The sequence below is a fragment of the Anguilla anguilla genome, chromosome 10 (assembly GCF_013347855.1).
Source record: "Anguilla anguilla isolate fAngAng1 chromosome 10, fAngAng1.pri, whole genome shotgun sequence".
In the NCBI taxonomy this organism is placed as follows: Eukaryota; Metazoa; Chordata; class Actinopteri; order Anguilliformes; family Anguillidae; genus Anguilla; species Anguilla anguilla.
In genome coordinates, this window is record NC_049210.1 from 2,647,938 (window position 1) to 2,669,483 (window position 21,546).

At 48.6% G+C, this 21,546-nt stretch overlaps 1 protein-coding gene across 2 annotated transcripts; it reads right to left on the reverse strand.

Annotated features, from left to right (window-relative positions):
• Positions 1-6,380: 6,380 nt before the first annotated feature.
• On the reverse strand, positions 6,381-21,117 carry zgc:110329 (uncharacterized protein LOC550500 homolog). 2 transcript variants are annotated; one of them, XM_035435451.1, is made up of 8 exons: positions 20,110-21,117; positions 16,124-16,309; positions 14,261-14,335; positions 13,901-13,996; positions 12,645-12,761; positions 10,005-10,055; positions 9,578-9,694; positions 6,381-7,283 (listed from the first exon to the last, which is right to left on the reverse strand). In XM_035435451.1, exons 1-8 carry the CDS (start codon positions 20,194-20,196, stop codon positions 6,954-6,956), a joined length of 1,059 nt encoding a protein of 352 aa, XP_035291342.1. In that variant the 5' UTR covers positions 20,197-21,117; the 3' UTR covers positions 6,381-6,953. The 2 variants fall into 2 exon arrangements, with proteins under 2 accessions (XP_035291342.1, XP_035291344.1); XM_035435453.1 differs by lacking the exon at positions 20,110-21,117 and adding an exon at positions 19,610-20,099.
• Positions 21,118-21,546: the final 429 nt, after the last annotated feature.

Here is a 21,546-nt window from a genome sequence, read left to right on the forward strand (position 1 = left end):
AGTGTTTGGTTTTTGCGGTGTATTTGAAGTAATGCCTGTTCAGAGGCCTGTCTTGTGAAGACAACTTTGGTGAAGTACCATCAGAACTCAGAGAAACGAGATGTCACAGAGATTAAATTTACATACAATATTACTTTAGGATACCTTGACGTAAACTTGTTGTATGTGCGTGTGTGTGTGTGCGCGTGTGTGCACGTGTATACGCATGTATGTATGCACACGCGTGTGTGTGCGTGTTCATGTATCTATGCATGTGTGTGCATGTCTGTGTGTGTGCATGCTTGTGTGTGTGTGTGTGTGTGTGCAGCTGCATGCTTCACATGCGTTTATCCACAGCCATCTTGTCCAGTTTTAACCAGCTAGCTGCCATCTTGGCTCTTTGCATCATGATATTTGTTTTCCATCCGTCTCCTCAAAGCATCGATCTTCGGGGCTTGCGCTGAATGATGCACTGAACGATGCACTGAGCAATAGAATGCATCTGAATGCACCCAATCCTTCCTTCTTATTTGGCCTATTAGTTTGCTTGGCGGCTTTGGACTGAATAGCTTCCTCACTCTTCATCCTCCCGCTCGTGTTTACAAGCAATCAAACGATATTCAGGGCAAACATTTCATTCGTCACTTGCATTTTTAAATGAAAGGCCTAGAGAAAAACATTTACTTCAACTTCAACTTCTTTATATTCAGAGTCGGAGACGTATTAATCAAATGCTTTCTATTCCCTTCCGTTGCATGCATATGGAAATAATGATTATGATGACTTTTCATTTTAATTAAACCTCGAAATGATCTGGGGGAAAGGCTCGGTTTTTGTCCGCATCCATATTAATACACTTTCTCAGAACTGATACATTAGCATTTGTGCCCAGGGTACAGAGAGATATAGATTTCGCAGAATTCACAATGTCATCAAAGACGCTTTCATATACACACACACACACCCACACATGCACGTGCACACACACACACTCACACAGGCAGAAACAAACAACTCCATCTTAATCGACACACCCTCTGCAGGTGGTGCCATATGGAGGGTGGGGGTTAGGACAATTCCCTGACTTACTGGGGCCCTAAAAAAAAAAAACATGGTGTGATTACGGTAATTGTCCAGTGATGGGTTGGCCCGGGGTGGTGGGGCCCAATGTGAAATATTTTCAGGGGGGCCAAAATCCCTGGCGGCACTGCCACACCTCAAGATTAATGTTTCATCGATTCATTTATTTTTTTTGGTTAGGAATCACGTCTTACTTTCAGGTAGTACTAGCAACTGCGTGTGTGCGAAGATAGTGTTCCATAACAGAACGGATATCCCATCCTAAATTACATTAATCTGTCATCGTTCGATACACGGTTATCCATCACAACGGCTCAGTAATAGCTACAGTGCCCCACGGGTGCGCGCAGTGATTGGTCCAGCAGTGAGGGGGAGGAGACAGCCGGTGTTTACTGAACATCAAACGGGTACGTTTGTGCGTGAGAAATCTTTTTTTTTAATTTTTTTTTTTTAAAAACAAACACGCTCAGACACATTTCCGAGGCACACAAAAACAGTGTCACCTGCCCTCACCCCTCCCTAAGGCCTATCCCTGTGCCTGGCCAGGACAGGACTGCTCCGTTGACAAAAGTGAAAGTAAAAAGTCAGGGAGCAGTCACATATGTACCTGAAACAGGTTATTCTTAGAAGAGATTATTCTAACATGCAACTAAAACAGTCTATTTTCACATGCACCTAAAAGAGGCTTATGTACTGTAATATATAATATATAACAATTGATCTTAAATACCCATGGATATATTCCCAAACTCCAGCCTTGTAGCTTTATTGGTTATTGTAAGAAATATGTACAAGCTGGGTAGTGAATTTCACACTAGACTGTGAACAGGACTGTGTGTCTGAGAAAAGACCTGCAGTGTGAATGGGCTTGATGATAAAGATTCTGCGAGCACCTAGAGACTGAAAAAGAGGACGTGATTGTAATTTTGGCCAATTTGCAATCTGAGAGTAGGAGAGTTAAACTCGTACTTTCGGACGCTAATTTCCTCAAATGGTAATGAGTGCCTTTCCGTTCCCTCAAGACGAGGTGATGGTCTCACTTTTACCCAGGAAACGAAACGATGCTCCTCCAGCCTTACCGATCACGACAGAACCCACGGCCTCCTGCTGCTGCCCAATGGAAAATAGCCGAAGTCACACTTCTAGCCCTCGGTCGGTCAAGGAACCTCAACTGTGAAATTATTTCTTTGAAGGAGTCAGGGCTCCTGGGCCAAGCCACATCCCAGCTGCTCCAAGCACAGGGTGACAATTTAATCAGGAGAAGACAGACACAGGCAGGCACACATGCCGGCCTTCCAATTTTCAGCGCGCTCTCGATTGGCCAAGGGAGAACCGAACCGAATCGACTGATAAACATGCAAGCAAAGTTAAAGTGGAAAGTCTCCATTTTATTGTTCTTATCCACAGCCACGATTCCTGCGGGGGATCGCCTGCCACAGCTTCCTATCGCCGACGTTGGCCTGTACGTGCAGTGGGTGTAGCTCGGCTAGTTCGCTAGGATGCGCAGTGCGGTGCAGTGAAGCCAAGGCCTTGTAGCAGGCCATCGTTACCGTGACAACGCTCTCTGGCGACACGGGATTCATGTTCAAAATAACGACTTTAACTCTTAGCTGGGGGCGATTTCGCCTTTAGACGACTAGTAACACCGTCACGTTCGTCTCTGGAGTCTCTGAGGGGCACGGGTTCAAATATTTACCTCGGGTGAATGCTCTTCGCTTATTATACATCCATCATGCTGTCAGTCTTCGGTACGACCCCCAGCCCACATCGCGACACGGAACACCGCGGTCCTCGTCGATCGGCCCCCCGCGGTGATCCACCTAGACCTCGCTTCTTCTCTCTCTCTCTCTCCTCACCGCTCAATTTTATCCATCCATCTCCATCAATCTGAAAAGCAGCGAAAACGTTGCCCTTGGAACGTCGCTGGGAGCGCGACCTTTGTAATTATGCATAGCATTAGCAACCGCGCGATTAACATAATCATTAGGATTTAGACGCATCCACTTTCAACTCTCGGCCGCCCCCCCCCCCCCCCCCCCCCCCCCCCCCCCCCCCCATCATTTGTATGCAGTTCGTTTCCTCCCATGGAGGACTCCTGCAATTATTCCACACGCTGCTTCTTAATCACCACAACTCCTGTGGCGAGGGAGAGAGAGAGAGATGGAAGGAGGAATGATGGGGGGATGAGGGAAGAGAGGAGAGCTGTGGAGCCTTATGAAGGCAGCTGTTCTCTTTGTGCACGAAAATGTGCATCAAAACACTATCTAACACACCGGTGAAATTCTGCATGTTGCGTTAACGGGGGTAAAAAAACGATACAGTTTGAATACATCTAAATGATGTCATCTGGCACTAATTTATCAATCATTACCACTTTAATGTAGGCTAAGTAACCGCATATTGACATAACCATCCATGGTAAAATTGCAACACTCAATATCGTTTCTGCAATATCACACCACTGTTTAAAAAGCAATAAATAAATAAAAAACAAGAACGCGCATCGCTTTACAGCACAGTGAATCAGCACAGTAAACCCCAGCACAAGTGACTCATAACACAGTCGACCTCAGCATAGTCAATCAGCACAGTAAGCCCCAGCACAGCGACCCATAGCACAGTAAATGCCAGCACAGTAAATCACAGGGCAGTACAGTGCAGCACTTGGACCGTGGCGTGGGGATGTACATCACTGTAGAAATGCGGCACATAAAAGATGGTGTAGCCCGAGACTCGTTCTGCTGCGTTTGCAAAGCTGCACACCTCTACCCATAACAGGTGAAGAATGCCTTCTGCCATAGAACAATCGTGAACAGTCTTGGTCTGAAATCCTCCTCGTCACTTGCCACTAGTGCACACTGGTGTCGACTCACAGACAATAATAGAGAGACACACAGCATGACATTTTTCAGATCACACAATGTGTGTGTGTTCGAACAGTAATGGGGTATAGGTAAGTGTGAAACCAATGGGGGTATAGGTGTGGTTACATTAGGATGAGCAAAAATCAGTGGTCAAACTTTTTTTTTGTGATCAAAGAAAATTTGTAATACACTGTACAGCAGAAGTGTCCCATCTCATCCGAACAGGGCCGGTGTGGGTGCAGATTTTTTTGTTCTAGCCCAGCACTAAGACACCTGATTCTAATTACCAAGGTTTTGATTGAATGATTAGTTAATTTGTTAAATCAGCCGTCGTAGTGCTGGGCTAAAACAGAAACCTGCACCCACAACGGCCCTTTTTGGATAAGATTGGACGGCCCCGCTGTACGCATTCTGCTTTAGTGAGTAAAGACAGACCACCCTTCACTCAGCTACATTTGTAGTCATAGATTTTTATTTTATTTTATTTTTTTATGGGCTAAGGGTCTGGTCACATGATCACCCACAGGGCTAATAGAGGAGAGACGTTGGAGGAACTCACGAATAAGAATCCTGCGTATGTGTGTGCGAGCAAGTGTGTGTGTGTGTGTGTGTGTGTGTGTGTGTGTGTGTGGTGTGTCTGTGTGAGTGAGAGTATGTGCGCGCGCCCGCGCGTGTTTCAAGCAGATATAACATTATCTTTATCCACAAGGAAAATAAGTTCAGAGCTCCGGCAAATGGCACACATTGAATAAAAGCGAATTGCCATTTCATGAATATAGTCGGGAGCAAATTCCGTTCACACAAAGATATCAGCAACAACAAAAGTTCCTTACTGCGCCGGCTGGAGATAGAGTCCTGTGTGTTCTTTATCTCGAACGGAGTGCAGTGGCAATATGTGACTCCCGCAGTGTCTATATAATCTAGTTTAACAACCCATTCACCATCCATCCATTCCCTTTAATGTCTGCTTCGGTTGGATAACCAAGAAGCCATCAATGGTTTGATGGTTTAAAGTAAGATGTCGGAAACTGCAGTTTTAGCGCGGTTACGATAGACGTGTGACATAGCGAGTCTCGCGCTCGAGGGGAAACGCAGCTGCAATTAATCACTATAGTTTTTTGTACGCAGGCATACGAGCTTAAATTCACCGCATACACTTCAACAGCGAAACTGAAATGTAAAACAGACTTTAGCACCCGCTCTGCGTCGATAACAGCGCTGTGAATTTCTTCAGTGCTACACTATGTAGGCTACTCTGTAGAAGTGAATATAGCCTGAACAGGTTCTTAGCTAAACGCTATTAAGCTGGCAATGACAGCAAAGTTTAGAACTGGCTCTTTGAACTTCATCAGTAACAAAGAGGTTAGATTTTATGCTAATAAAGGACTACTCATTTTTAGATTGAACAAATAAATTCTTGACAACAAATAAGTTTTTCATAATTTGCCCATCATATTTCGTCACCGAGAAGTCTTGCCTCCACAGAACAAGCAACCGGTGTGTCAACCAATCAGCATTCACGACCACTTTGAATACAACCCACTTACACAGGGTTTCAGTAGCAGAAGAAAAGAGCTATGCCAGACCAAGTAGTAACTGAGTATGTACTATGTTAAAGTAGCACACAGTCGGGGGTTCCAGGTAACAGTTGATAAACCCTCATTTGATAAACATAAATACCTACCGGAATATAAAAGCTCTTGGGTGCACAGATGTCTATGTGGTCTATATGGTGCTATATAGCACGGCATTTTGAAACACATAGTTTTGTGAGGATTTTTGAGAGTAGTGTATATTCTCCTTCCAAGCCACAGTTTAGAAAGCACGATTCCAGAGTCTGTGTAGCACATCTTGCTTGTACAGTATGACTGAGGCCTGTATGGAGCAGTTGCACAAAACATGGCAACCTCCTTTATTAAAGTAGGAAGAAAATAAAAACCAAGAGTTCAAACCCATGTGCATTTATTGGCTATGACAGTAGTGTTCTGCTAATTCTAGAACTTTACACTCACAAAATTTCAGACAACCATGGACATATCGTCAGTCTTCTAACATGAATAGCTTTTATACCACCCCCACCCCTAGACCCCCCCTCCCACCCCAAAGTGTTTTTCTTCATTGCAAAAAGAAAAAAAAAACCCACAGTAAAAAAATCGCATTTAAAAAACGTTGGAGTCACAACTCATGGTGCGACTCCTGTAAACTGTAAAAGGGGTCAGTTATTCCATACAAAAAAATAAAATAAAAAATACGCACAAAGATCCCTGTTCATCCTGAACAAATAAGTTAGCAATGCTCAAAAACGATTAGAAACAATTCTACAAACATCATCACTGTTGCATGGTATTTACACTACAGCTAAATACAGATGGCATACGACGCCTGGTCAGCGATTGCCTGTGACCAAAATTAAAGAACGAATTCAACCGTCTACAGGAAGCTCAAATTATAGTACCTGTAAATTTCCTCAAGTACAGTCGGCCATTTTAGCATAGCCTGAGGTATAGGACTTTCAGAATCATCATCATCATCATCATCATCATCAATAGAAAAACAAAACGAGACCTTAAAAAAAGTGATTTATAATGATACAAATTAAAATTACCCAATACTATGTTGATAGGCAAATACATTTAAGATGTTTTTTTTTTTTGTTTTTTAAACCAAAATGCTACAAGACAAAAATAATAATTAAAATTAGGAAATTCAGTTATAAATTATCAAAGTATCAGACTTCAAACGTTGCTCTCCATCTAAAAAGAACACGGGAACTCACAAATCCAGGATAAAAAACTACAACTCCCTCACATCAAGTGCCATATCATTATGCTCCGCCCTCTTGGATGTCCCTTTGGTAAATTTATCCCTCATTTGTCGATTGTTTGTGTCTGTAGTCTAACAATTAGTGCAATAGGACGGACACAACAACATTAATAGAAAATTAAATTAAAGACATTATTAAAAAAAAAAAATAATAATAATAATAATAATAATAAAATGACACGTAATTTAATCCCTTCTCGGCCTGGTTCAGTAGGCCCGGATGTCCACCTCGTCCACTCCGATCCCCCGTCCTGGACCCAGCTGCTGGGACCCGGCCCGGTAGAGGGGCTGCTGTCTCCGGACGGGGCGGCGGTCCGGGCGGGACGGCTCGGGGGCCCAGGACTGGGGTTCGGAGGCCGGGACGGGCAGGTAGCCCCCGTCGCGGGGCAGGCAGAGGCACCAGCCCGCCCCGGCCAGGTCCAGCTCGCCGTACTCGAACCCGGCCCTCTTCAGCAGGCGGAAGTCCACCATGTCCGCCGACTGGCTCATCTCCACCAGCATGTTCCAGAACACACAGCTGAGCACGATCCCCAGCAACTGCAGGAGGAGCAGTGGCACAGGGTCAGAGCACAGTCATATAACACAGGGTCAGAGCACAGCACAGTCATATAACACAGGGTCAGAACAACATCTCAGTCATATGACACAGGGTCAGAGCACAGTCACATGACACAGGGTCAGAGCAACATCACAGTCACATAACACAGGGTCAGCGCACAGCGCTATCATATAACACAGGGTCATTGCAACAGCACAGGGTCAAGCACAGCACAGTCATATAACACAGGGTCATAGCGACTTACACAACTTTTTAAATAATGTTTTTTACATTGCATCCATTTATACAGCCATGCGGCAGTGTCATACCTGGGAATCGAACCTGTGACCTTCAGGTTACAAGACCAGTTCCTTACCCATTATACTACACTGCCGCCCCTACCACTGAAAATCGAGCCCCTGCCATTCCCTGCCCAGCCCAGATGAGCAAAGTACGTCCATCTCCACCTGATGCAAAACTGTGCCTCGGTGTTCCGGTACGGATAGAACTCAGCAGCCCATTAAAGCCGATTGCAGAACACAGACAGGGAGAGAGGGCGAGGCCCCAAATCACGAGGCCGGGGGGCTGGGGGCCGGGGGCCGGGGGGGTGCCTGGCCTGTGCTCTGCAATCGGTTCCTGCCAGCCTCATGCTACAGCTCCATTATTCCACACACGCCCCCCCCCCCCCCCCCCCGCAGCTTCCTCAGCGCTAACAACCTGCCGCCGGACGCGACCCGGGGTTCGAACGCAGCGGAACGCGGAGGCGAGTCACAGCAGCGACCGGAATAATTACCCAGCAGCACTTTAGTGCTTTATCCCCCCCCCCGCCACCCCCATCCCCCCCACCCACCCCACCCGGCCCTCCAAGCAGAAAATAGTCTCTTCTTTTTAAGTTACTTTTTTTGCTCGAGAAGTGAAATGCTCCAACCCAGTTAGTAAATCTTGAAACGAGTGCCTCACTGGCAAACTTTTTGTCTTACTAAGCAAAAGAGAAAAAGTAACAGAAATACGATTTTACATCAAACCCTAAGACTAGTGGTCTTGTCTTTTGGCTTTTGTAGTGGAGAGGGACGCATAGCCAGCTGGCACCTGAGGTAGCAGTGGCAGGTTCGCCATGGCGATTGGGGTTGAAACGCACGCCCCTACCGTCCCGCAGGGCAGGGGTGGGCACAAAGGGGCCATGGTGTGCGGGACGGGACGGGGCCCCACAGCGAGCCCACACACAGCCTGGGGGGGGGGGGGGGACGCTCGGGCTCGACACAGACCCTCAGCACGACCCATCAACCGCCAAAAAACGGAAGGGCGAACCACGATCCGCGCAGAGTGTAAAAAATTCATTCGCAATTACAGTTTTATCATCGGCGGCAGTAAATCAACGGGGATAACGGCACCAAATTGGACACGGTGTTTAAGAAGCCCCCTGGACCAGACGGGTTCAGAGCACACTGGCTTCCAAACAGCCTGGCCGGTGGGGGGGGTGGGGTGGGGTGGGGGGGGTGGTTGTTTGCGGCGGGAATCTCATTACACCGCACAGGACCAGCGGGAGAGACGGAGATTTACAGGCCGCTAAACCGACGCCCCCACCCCCACCCCACCCCCGCCCCAGACCTTCTGCTCTTTGATCTACGAGGCAGATAAAATGCTCATAAACACCAAACCCGAAAAGACCATACTGATGAGCAAGCAGGACACTGGACGGGACTGCAGAGGACCGAAAATGAGTGCCCTCCCCCCCCCGCCCCCCCAGGACTGCAGCCGCGGCCACATCTGCTCTGTCGGCTAAGGGGGCGGCCCGTGCCAGGACGGGACAGTCATCGCCCCAAGTGACGGGACATTGCACTTCCAAGCATTTCCATTTCTCCTTCAAATATCTAAATTAGAACATCTAATAAATGCATGTATGCAACTGTTCACATTCTTGATTGTGAGTGCGTTACAGTGTCTGCATAAATGTGTAAGATTCCATGTGATAGTGTGTGTGTGTGAGTGTGCATGTGTGTGTGGTTGTGTGGTTGTGTGTGTGCGTGTGGATGTGTGTGTGTGTGCGTGCGTGTGGATGTGTGTGTGTGAGTATGTGTGTGTGTGTGCATTCGTGTGTGTGTGTGTGTGCGTGTGTGTATGTGCATTCATGTATGTGTGTGTGTGTGTGTGTGTGTATGTGCATTCATGTATGTGTGTGTGTGTGTGCCTGTGTGTGTGTGTATGTGTGCGTGAGTGTGAATGTGTGTGTGTGTGTGTATGTGTGCGTGTGTGTGTGTGTGTGTGTGTGTGTGTGTATGCGACAGTGGCTGACCTGTGGCAGGCCCACAGCACAGCAGATCCCCACTGTGATCCCAATATTGTCTCCCATCCACAGGTTCACTGCGTGAATACAGCCCCGCACGTGTATCAGTCCATCCAGATCCACACGCTGCAAGGGGGGGGGGGGGGGAGAGAAGGAGAGAGAAGGAGGGAGAGAGGGAGAGAAGGGAGCAGGGAGAGAGAGGGGGGAAAAGATTTGCACTATAATTTTTACAACCTGAAGCGGACTCTATTTAGATGACAACGTCCATTATCTTCCTGTGGGGAAAATTAATGCTTGCCAAAAAAATTTAAAATTATTACTATTATTTTTAAAAACCCTGTGACATGGAGAGTGGATTTGAAAGTCTGTTTGACAGACGTCCTCTAAACTCCAGTGCGTTTTTCACAAAGCTGATAACGAGGCGTGAAATTCTCACCTCCTGATTGAGAGTCTTGTAGCCACAGAGAGTGTTGACCACCTCCCCCACCTGGAGAGGACAGGGAGAGAAAATGACAAGTGAAGACATGACGAGACATATACGTGCATGAGCTAGCGAGCACACATATGTAGAGACACGCACAGACATGTGCACACACACAAGTACAGACACATACATACACGTACACACACCCACACACACGTACAGACACATACATACACGTACACACACCCACATACACGTACAGACACGCACACACAAGTACGGACACGTACACGCATACAAACATATAGACATGCAGGCATATAGATATTTAACACCAGCCACCAGCCAAACGCAGGCCAATGTTATCTGTGGCTGGTGAGTGTGTCTGCTCCACCAGCACTTAGGCAGGTAACCGCCCATCACTAGGAGCTCCTGTTCTATTCTATATAACCTAACCTAACCCATGTTGTCTGGTAAAACAGTGTAACTGGCCCGTGAATTCTGGGAGGCACCGGCCACAGCGGCCACTGGACGAAAAAGCCAGTTTCCCGCCCTGCCTGTACGCGTCGCGCCTCCAACCCTTCAACAGGAAGCCGCTGAAACAGGAAGTGACCTCGCGGCAGCGGGAGAGGAAGCAGACTTTACCGTTTAAATCACCGTCTCTCTCTCTCGTGCGTTCCGCGCGTAGCTAGTTAGCGGGCGGTCCCGCCGCGATGAGCGAGCTCCGCGGCGCCGCCGTTAGCTGAGTTAGCGGGCGGTCCCGCCGCGATGAGCGAGCTCCGCGGCGCCGCCGTTAGCTGAGTTAGCGGGCGGTCCCGCCGCGATGAGCGAGCTCCGCGGCGCCGCCGTTAGCTGAGTTAGCGGGCGGTTGAGCGAGCTCCGCGGAGGCGGCGGCGGCTCAGCGGGGCGAAGGGAAGCCCGGGAGAGCCGTTTCATTTCATTTTCCCGCAAAAAAATCATGAGCGAACAACCCCCAACAGCGCCAAGCTCTCCCCGCACGGAGGAGGAGGAGGAGGAGGAGGAGCAGGACTAACACGGGGAAAAACAAAATCAATCAACAGGAAAAAACCTCAATATTTCCTACCAGACAGACAGCGTTTCCACTCTAAACACCTCTCGATTATCCCTCCTCCGATACGCCGTTAAGAAAATAACTAAATCGGATATTGTTTTGCGACGGATGAATATATACGCGCTTTCGTCCTGCCACCCGAGAAAAATAAATTACTTTCTTCCGAAGCTTCGCCCGCTGTCCTAACCCCCGTCGCAGGCGAATTTCCGACAGAGAATTACCGGCCGTGAAATAGCCATCTCGCCCGCGACGGAGCATCACAACACGGGCGGGACACGGCAGCCGCAGAATCATGGGGGGGGGGGGTAAAAAAGAAAAAAAAAAAAGAAAGAAAAAGCATTCATGACCCGTCATCCTGTATCCATCCCAACAACCTCTCCCTTTCGGTCGTCCTTCTGTCCAGCGCGTCGCGGGGTTCGTCGACTTCATCGGTGCGGGTTCTGCCTGAGTACCGACCCGCTCCGCAACAGGAAGAGGACTTCTTAACTTCGGTCAGGAGTGACTGACGGGCAAACGGACGCTGACCCCAATTAAATCCATTCACTACGCCAGTGAGTCTCCCTCTCCCTTCATCCTCTACCCCTCCACAGATACAGGGCACTGGGAAAGCACTACGTCATATAAAACCAGGCCACGTAAGTGCCCTATTAATGTGGGAGTAATGCTTTTTTAATTAATTTTGCAAACCGTCCTCATGAACACCAACAATAAATGTAAAACAGACTAAATTTATGGGGGGGGGGGGGGGTTGTGACTAAAACAATACAAATAAACGACAAGTAATAAAGACACAGATTTCTTGCATTGTATACGATAGCTGAGAAAGCTCGATAAAATCATTCTAGCTAGAATTAAAAGTGCAACCGACAGTGTCTTTTTTTCCCACAGTTTGATAGGGGACAGCTAGCTTTATGGACATCCCCCCAGATTTACGAGCACTGACCTGGGTTTATGACATACCAGCGACTGGTCAGGTACCACAGCTATTTATTTTGGAAAAGCTGACTTCATTTTTTAAAATGAAAAATAAAGAACAAGTTCTTCACAGCTCTATTAAAGGTTATTGGCTTTTTTACTTTACCCCCCCCCCCAAATGGAAATACCACCTACAGATTCACAGTTACGTACAAAACAGTGCCTGTATTGCGTAAGCCCATCCAGCCCCATATAGAGGAGAGGTCAGCCAGGCAGGAGGTATTGCGGTGGCATTAACGTCCTGGTCGAGGAGGATGACCGTGAAATGGCGGCTTTATACAGGTCAGCTTCCTGACCTTGAGCCCACCGGGGTCCAAAGGTGTGATTTTGTCGGGTCTCGGTCCTATTTTTTAGCTCTGGGATGTTTGCATCCGATTGGGTTTTTGGCTACTGTCCGAGCCATGATCCCCCCCCCCCCCCCAGCGCATGCCCCAGTACCAAACCAACAAGCTCAGGACCACCTGCCCAGGGCAAGCTCACGACCCACCCCTGAAAACCCGAAAACAAAACCGAAACTGGCGTTGCTGGCGCCAAACGCTCCCCCGGACAGGACGGGGTGCGGACGGATGGACGGACGGACGGACGGGGGGGGGGGGGGTACTTGCCTGGCCTCTCACGCAGCAGGTGTACGGGACGCCGCAGGCCAGCGGGCCGCTGCCGTTGCAGAAGTGGTACTGATTGACGCCCCAGTCCTTGTACTCATCCCCTCCACAGCAGGAGAACTGGACCGAGATGGAGAGAACGAGAGAGAGAGAGGGAAAGAGACAAAAAGAGAAATAAATATCAGGCCAAACAACACCTGTCCCAGCTTCAAATTACTATCCACAAATTTTGGGAGACTGAGGAAGTGACTCAGCATAAGTTGCATCAGGTTCTGGCAATTTTACCCCATTAGTCCTCGCGCTCTTATCCCGCGTCTCCAGGATTACTCTAACCCCCCGGCTTCAATTTCATACCCATTTCCTGCGGCCTCAGTAAGCACATACTGACGGGGGGGGGGGGGGCATTACAGAGAGGAATGGGACCTGCGGGGGGGCGGGGGGGGGGGGGCTGTTTCCCAGAACTCAGTGAACACCTCCACTTTAAACTCTACTGCCGAATACGCGACGCTGCTGAAACACTACCGACGGTAAAGGAAGCGTCCGCTGCGGTCCGTCGAGTTTCGCCGGACCGGCCTGCTGTTCTCTCTCGTTTCGCCGAGATCTAGCACAGCCCAGAAAACTGCTGATGACGGTGCGGAAAAAAAAAAAATAAACAAAAAAAAAAATACACGCCAACGTGAAAAGATGAACAGGTCTGGCACAGAAACGGGCCGCACAGAAATACTGGGCCCGCACACACGACACGCGTCACCACTGCAGCCAGGGAGCGTCAGCGGGCTGTCGCTTCCATACGGTGAAAAGGGATCGAGTGCCAGAGAGAGAAAGAGAGGGAGAGAGAGAGAGAGAGAGAGAGAGAGAGAGAGAGGGAGATTTACGAACCGACGTGGTTACGGTCTGCTTGTTCCGGTTTTTCGCCGTGCTAGGCCTGTCACTCACGCGCCCCAGCCAATCAGCACCCCTGTCCCTCTGTCCCTCTGTGCCCCAGCCAATCAGCACCCCTGTCCCCCTGTCCCTCTGCGCCCCAGCCAATCAGCACCCCTGTCCCCCTGTCCCTCTGCGCCCCAGCCAATCAGCACCCCTGTCCCTCTGTCCCCCAGCCAATCAGCACCCCTGTCCCCCTGTTCCTCTGCGCCCCAGCCAATCAGTGTCCCTGTCCCCCTGTCCCTCTGTGCCCCAGCCAATCAGCAGCCCTGTCCCCCTGTCCCTCTGCGCCCCAGCCAATCAGCACCGGGCAGCAGCAAGCAAGCGGCTGGCCTCACCTTCTCCTGCACAAAGTCCAGGATGTTTTTGAAGTCCAGGTCATCGTAGTAGTGTTTGATTCCCTCGCGGATGCTGTTCTGAAACAAGGCGATCGTCTGCGCAGACAGAGTTGGGTGGTGGGGGTGGTGGGTTGAGTGAATATGACAGACAGGAGAAATACATTGACAGCTAATCCATAAAAGCTGAAAGGAATTTTATTTATAAGTGGGGCTGTATTAAAGCCAATGGTCATCAGAGACTGGGTCTCTACGAGCCTGCAAAGCCTTTTGAGTCATATGGAAGTAAAAGTAATGAACAGGATTGGGGTGGGGGGGTGGTTTTGGGGGGGGGGGGGTTGGGGGGCGTAGGGGGGGGCTTACCTTCTTCTCAAAAATAAGGGCGACGATGAGCCCCAGGGCCTGGAGAGCCAGCAGGACACACAGCACGCAGAGAAACTGCCGGGAGAGAGGAAGAGTGCTCATTAAGCTTCATCCCACCCTGAGACAGAGGGACGGGGTAACGCACACAGGCACACACACCCTGAGACAGAGGGACGGGGTAACGCACACAGGCACACACACCCTGGGACAGAGGCACGGGGTAACGCACACAGGCACACACACCCTGAGACAGAGGGACGGGGTAACGCACACAGGCACACACACCCTGAGACAGAGGGACGGGGTAACGCACACAGGCACACACACCCTGAGACAGAGGCACGGGGTAACGCACACAGGCACACACACCCTGAGACAGAGGGACGGGGTAACGCACACAGGCACACACACCCTGAGACAGAGGGACGGGGTAACGCACACAGGCACACACACCCTGAGACAGAGGCACGGGGTAACGCACACAGGCACACACACCCTGAGACAGAGGGACGGGGTAACGCACACAGGCACACACACCCTGAGACAGAGGCACGGGGTAACGCACACAGGCACACACACCCTGAGACAGAGGGACGGGGTAACGCACACAGGCACACACACCCTGAGACAGAGGGACGGGGTAACGCACACAGGCACACACACCCTGAGACAGAGGCACGGGGTAACGCACACAGGCACACACACCCTGAGACAGAGGGACGGGGTAACGCACACAGGCACACACACCCTGAGGACAGAGGGACGGGGTAACGCACACAGGCACACACACCCTGAGACAGAGGGACGGGGTAACGCACACAGGCACACACACCCTGAGACAGAGGCACGGGGTAACGCACACAGGCACACACACCCTGAGACAGAGGCACGGGGTAACGCACACAGGCACACACACCCTGAGACAGAGGGACGGGGTAACGCACACAGGCACACACACCCTGAGACAGAGGCACGGGGTAACGCACACAGGCACACACACCCTGAGACAGAGGGACGGGGTAACGCACACAGGCACACACACCCTGAGACAGAGGGACGGGGTAACGCACACAGGCACACACACCCTGAGACAGAGGGACGGGGTAACGCACACAGGCACACACACCCTGAGACAGAGGCACGGGGTAACGCACACAGGCACACACAAAACCCAGAGCAAAACAGAGAGCTCACAGGAACACACACAAAGAAGTACACACAAAAGTACACACACACACAAAGAAGTACACATAAAGTACACACACACACAAAGAAGTACACACAAAAGTACACACACATACAAAGAAGTACACACAAAAGTACACACACATACAAAGAAGTACACACAAAAGTACACACACACACACACACACAAAGAAGTACACACAAAAGTACACACACACACAAAGAAGTACGCACAAAAGTACACACACACACAAAGAAGTACACACAAAAGTACACACACATACAAAGAAGTACACATACATACAAAACTACACACACAAATACAGATTATGTCTAGGAAAAACATGACAAAAATGATGCACCCAAGGGACCTGCTTAAACAGGAAGTGTTTTTTTTAAAAATGTATCGGTAGACCAGCGGTAACCAGCCCTGTTCCTGGAGATGTACCATCCTGTCGGACTTCACTCCAACCCCAACAGAGCACACCTCATTCAACAGCTGGCAATCATATTGAGCTGCTAATTAGTAGAGTCAGGTGTGCCAAATTAGGGTTGGAGTGAAACCCTACAGGATGGCAGATCTCCAGGAACAGAGCTGGTTACCACGGCAGTAGTCACGTCGTGAACGTGCGGGGGGGGTGAGGAGGTGGGGGGGGTGGGGGGGGGGCGCACACCCACCATGTGCAGCAGGGTCTTGTTGTCTCTGAGGGAGCCCACCATGCCCACCAGGGACACGGTGAACATGACCAGGCCCAGGAGGATCAGCACCACGGCGGGGGCCAGGAACACGCCCTCCAGCGTGCGGTTCTTCTGCCGCTCCACCTCCGCGTAGATCCCCACGCACAGCACGCACAGGCCCACCAGCTGCCCACACACACACGCAGGCACGCGCACACGCACACACACACACACACATACATACACACACACACACACACACACGCACACACACACGCACGCACGCGTGCACGCACACACACACACACACACGCGCACACGCACACGCACACACGCACACACGCACACGCACACGCACACGCACACACACACACATCGGGGGGAGGGTTAGCATTTGCAGAATTTTTGCTGCATTCCATTCTACCCTTGCTTTGGGGTTCTATGGGTGCTGCTAAACAGTGAACAAGAAAAGAATAAATATTTTAAAATGCATAAAAAATATGAAAGTACTTTTTTTTTTTTCCCCAGCAACGACCCTCTCGTAATCGCAGTCTTTTTAAGAAATGTTTTACGACAGGCAAGGCTCCCAGTCATGCTCAGCAACTGGGAAACAGGAGGAGAATTTACGAAGGCAATTACGCTGAAAGTGTTTTAGACAAAGGCGTTTGATTTTGGCCACCTGCTTATTGAGTTCCAATTAAAAATGAGCCAAGGTGCACTCAGGGTCCCACGTCAACTTCAATACCACTTTCATTTTTCATAGCCGCCCCCCCCCCCCCCTTTAAGAAAATCAATCTGATTCATTTGAATAAAGGTCTCCATTTCCTTCCAAAAATGCTGACTTAGCTGCAGTAAAACGCTGCAATTCAGACATGGCATTTCCAAAGGGAGAATATGTGCATCGGCTTCCTCGTGGTGCGTGCCTGAGCACACACGTGCATACTCTCTCACACACACACACACACTCTCACACTCACATTCTCACACTCTGACAAAACTGCTTCCAAAACAACAATAAACAAGCGGGATGACAAGGGGAATTAAAAAGACTTAATTAACTCTAAAAGCTTCTGCAATGTTGGCCTCGTGCCAGACGAGCTTTTGCGTGCCCAGAGACCGCTACCGATAAATCACGACTCGGCGAGGAAGAGGAAGGGGACGAAGCACCACATCCCCCATTTCTGGGCGTCGGCAGCAGCAAGTAAAGGTGCGTGTGCTAAAATGTAATTTATTTACTCTAAGCAATCTTACTCCAAATAGAGAGAGAGAGAGAGAGAGAGAGAGAGAGAGACCAGAATGAAGGACCAGCTCAAACCACCTACTGTTACTGAAGCATAACATTCAACTGAATGACGCAGGAAGTTGAGTGTGTGTGTGGGGGGGGGGGGGCAGGAGATGGGGTGTAAATTGAACATTATAATGACTGCAATTTCCTGGTGAGGTGAAAAACAGAGACGGAAAGACAGACGGAGAGAGAGGCCGAGAGGGCGAAAGCAGAGGGGAGAGAGGGACAGGGGGAGAGGGGAGGAGAGAGAGAAAGAGAGAAAGAGAGAGAGAGGGGGGGGGGGGTGAAAGCAGAGAGGAAAGAGCTCATCTTCATTATTCCCGCTGATTGATTCCGGGATGGAGCATTCAAGGGAAAATATGAATATATTTGGGGGGGGACAAACAGAGGGCAAGAATGAATTACCCTAAACGGGTAAACCAACAGAAGTGACACACACTCCCTTCTCACACACTACTGGGCTCCCAAACCGTTCTTGTTGAACTGTCAAGATACACCACACGTAGTACAGCTCCTGCAGAGTGTATGAACAAGCTTTTGCTAACAGCAAACCATTAATTTATTTTTCATGCACCAGTGCTAAGCTGATATTAGATTACTTAAAGGCAAAACAAAATTCTACTCGGCTATCTACGGTATGGACGTACAGTACGGCCACAGGGCTATCCAGTCTCACGCCCCTGTTCTGTTCTTTAAGATATTAAAAAAAAAAAAAATCTGTTTCGAACAACAGGCTCAGCAAAAAGGCACACTATCTCTGGTTCTGCCCAGTATCAGCCAGACACCGTCACTATAAGAGATAAGAACTTCTCAGCAGGTTAAGGAATGCTTTACCTGCCCAGGAAGGGGACTAGACTCAGCCCACACACTATAGAAGAGGCTCATATAACAGCCTCTGATCAGGCACCCACACCGGGAGGAAGCGGCATTTAGAAGATTAAGTGCTGACAATGTGCGTGTTGCTGTACTTATCGCACACTTCCAGCAATAAGCCTGCCAAGGCAAGAAAAAGCTTACATGACACTGGCTTTAGCCTAGACCTGGGACAGGTAAAGGTGTGTGCCTATTAGCTTTAGCTTAGACCTGGGACAGGAAAAGGCGTGTGCCCGTTAGCTTTAGCTTAGACCTGGGACAGGAAAAGGTGTGTGCCTGTTGGCTTTAGCCTAGACCTGGGACAGGTAAAGGTGTGTGCCTGTTAGCTTTAGCCTAGACCTGGGACAGGTAAAGGTGTGTGCCTGTTGGCTTTAGCCTAGACCTGGGACAGGTAAAGGTGTGTGCCTATTAGCTTTAGCTTAGACCTGGGACAGGAAAAGGCGTGTGCCTGTTAGCTTTAGCTTAGACCTGGGACAGGAAAAGGTGTGTGCCTGTTAGCTTTAGCCTAGACCTGGGACAGGTAAAGGTGTGAGCCTGTTAGCTTTAGCCTAGACCTGGGACAGGTAAAGGTAATTCTGTAATTACTGTGCCTGTTAGCTTTAGCCTAGACCTGGGACAGGTAAAGGTGTGTGCCTGTCAGCGCCAGCACTAGCACTGAGGTTACAGGTCATGTACACACGTTAATAATTAGTACCATTGGCGCTCTAAATCAGCACAGTCAATCACAAGCTCTGCTACAGCAACTACAGTGTTTCCAATAAGATTCACCATGACAGTGGCCATGTAGCCTGTTACTGCAACCAAATCCAAATCCATGGGCTTCTGTTGTTTGGCTACCCAAATGCAGGGGCCTGTATCAGCAGCAGCATAACTGAGTTTTAGCTGGATAACTCTGCATTGATTAAAACCCGGAACCCTCCTAAATCGGGAACGTTTACTTAACCTAATCCTGCTTCGTGATACAGGTCACAGGAGGCAATCACAGGAGCCTTTCTGTATTTATTTATCCTGCTCTAAAAGCAGATTTCAGCTCTATATTACACGGCTCACAATTCTGCCAAGCCTGCGAGAACTTACAGTAATTACAGAATCATTATTAGAGGGGGGGTTACGGGGCATGTATCGATAACGTATTGGCAATAATGACACAAACATGATAAGGAAACAAGAACATTTTGAACAGACCGAAACCCAAAAAGATTCGAATAGTACAATTCTTTCAGAGTAACAATTAACGCAGAAATCGTGTTGCAATTTCTATCGGCGAATCATAAATGAAACAAAAGCTTTCCCACCAATGTCCCTTTAACCAGACGGCTTTCCAATACCTTTAGCGAAACAATGTAGCCAGCCATAACCATAACCATTCTTCTAGTGAGTCTAACATTAGTAATTATTAAAATATAGGACGCTTCATCAGCCAATGTAAATGCAGACAAATTATTTCATTTGGCAGCTTGCTACACCCATTCTGGTCGAGCGGCAACACGCGGCTTGTTGACAATGTTAGCATGCTCGCTATCTAATTTAGCTGTATTGGCCATCAGCAGTTGTGCGTAGAAAACTGGCTAGTTAATACAGGTACTGCAATAAATATATAGCCCAATAGTATAGGTCAGAAGAACCTGACCACCCCTTCACAAACACGCACACACAGACTACAAATAATATATCATCAAAAATATAGCTCACTCATTCATACCAGGCATTAAAACATTGAGCGCCACCCTAGCATTAGCTAGAATCACTGACATCTGGTTAGCATTAGATGGTAAACGAACTCAAATTGGCCTACAACAAAGGTTAACTATTATTGCAGTCGACTTACCGAAAAAAGCATAGAGTAAATATTGAGGGTGAACTTTATGCAGTAATAGAAGTGATTGCTATTTCTCCACTTGGAATACGAAGACATTTTTCTGTTGATTTTCTAGCTAGCAACCGAAGAAATGAATGGTAGCTACTAGCTAACAAGTCATATATCCATCACGAATGTAACGTTAATAGCTAACGTGTCATCACTTTAATCCGCTAACATTATTAGTCCCATGTTCGACGAATAATCTTGCTACATTAGCTACTGTAATGTTAGCTACCTACGATACAACAGCATTTCTGGCTGACTAGCTAGCCAGAAATGTTAGCTATAGTCCTTCATTTTATACAGTGATGTTTCTTTGTGCAATCTAGCCAGCAATAAGCACCTCTATGTACAATCAAACAATAAATATCTACAACAGCTTTCCCTGACAAAACTTTTCCATTAAAAAAAAATAAACAAAAAAGAAAACTTCCGCAACGCTGGACTACGGTTGTCAATTTTAAAGGGCCAGTCCGACAGTAGCAATCAGCCAGCTGTAGGGTCCGCTTTACCACAGCTTCAGCTACCAAGGTTAGCTAATGGGAATCCGAAATGGGCGTCGCCGCGTAGTCTATACGATTAGCCGTTTAGCTACAAGCCAGAACAGACGGGCTGCAATTTCCAAAAGTCGAAGGCTAATTTAGCTGGCTAAACGTTTGCTAAATAAACCCAGCGGTTGTCTGCACAAAGACTCGAGACAAAGACAAAGCCAAAGCTGGAGGAAGGTCGGCAGACGGACATCAGTTCCATTGGACCAGAGGATGTGGAAGTAGCTAAATAGGTCAAATCACAGACTGTCCGTCTTGGACACTCAATCAAACGCACGGTTGAAGCGCCACTTCACTTCTGGGCAGTAGACGAGGCCATTCCAGGCCTTCCATTGCGTTGCATTGCATCATTCGCCATGGTTTGAGACAGGATTAAGTGGTGTTTAGATAAAGTGTGTTTACACTTTAGTGCTTATGTTAGCGTACCACATGTCAGTTGCAAACGACCAGTGATCACATTCCATTTTATTTTACATAAACGAATGCGGGATTACCATAAATAGCCTATAAATTATAAGAGTACAAACACCACACCACCGTTTCTTTGCCGTTTATTTATTCTTCCTGTTTGCTTGGCGGGTGACCAATCTTCTGACTGTGGTTTTCTCTATGTTCTCCAACATCATTGCCATGCACGTGGTCGAATAGTTGACGGGCCTTTATTCGCTCGGACTCGCAATCCAATCAGTCGACCAATCAACCAACCAACCAACCAACCAAAAAAGTAAAGCAGCGAGGGAATCGTCGAATCAGTTAGCCAGTTTGTGACCGTATACAATTTGGTTTACATTTCAAATCTAAATGCGAGTCATAGCACAGAAAGCAGGCTTTCAAAAGTCAAATATATGTTTGTGGG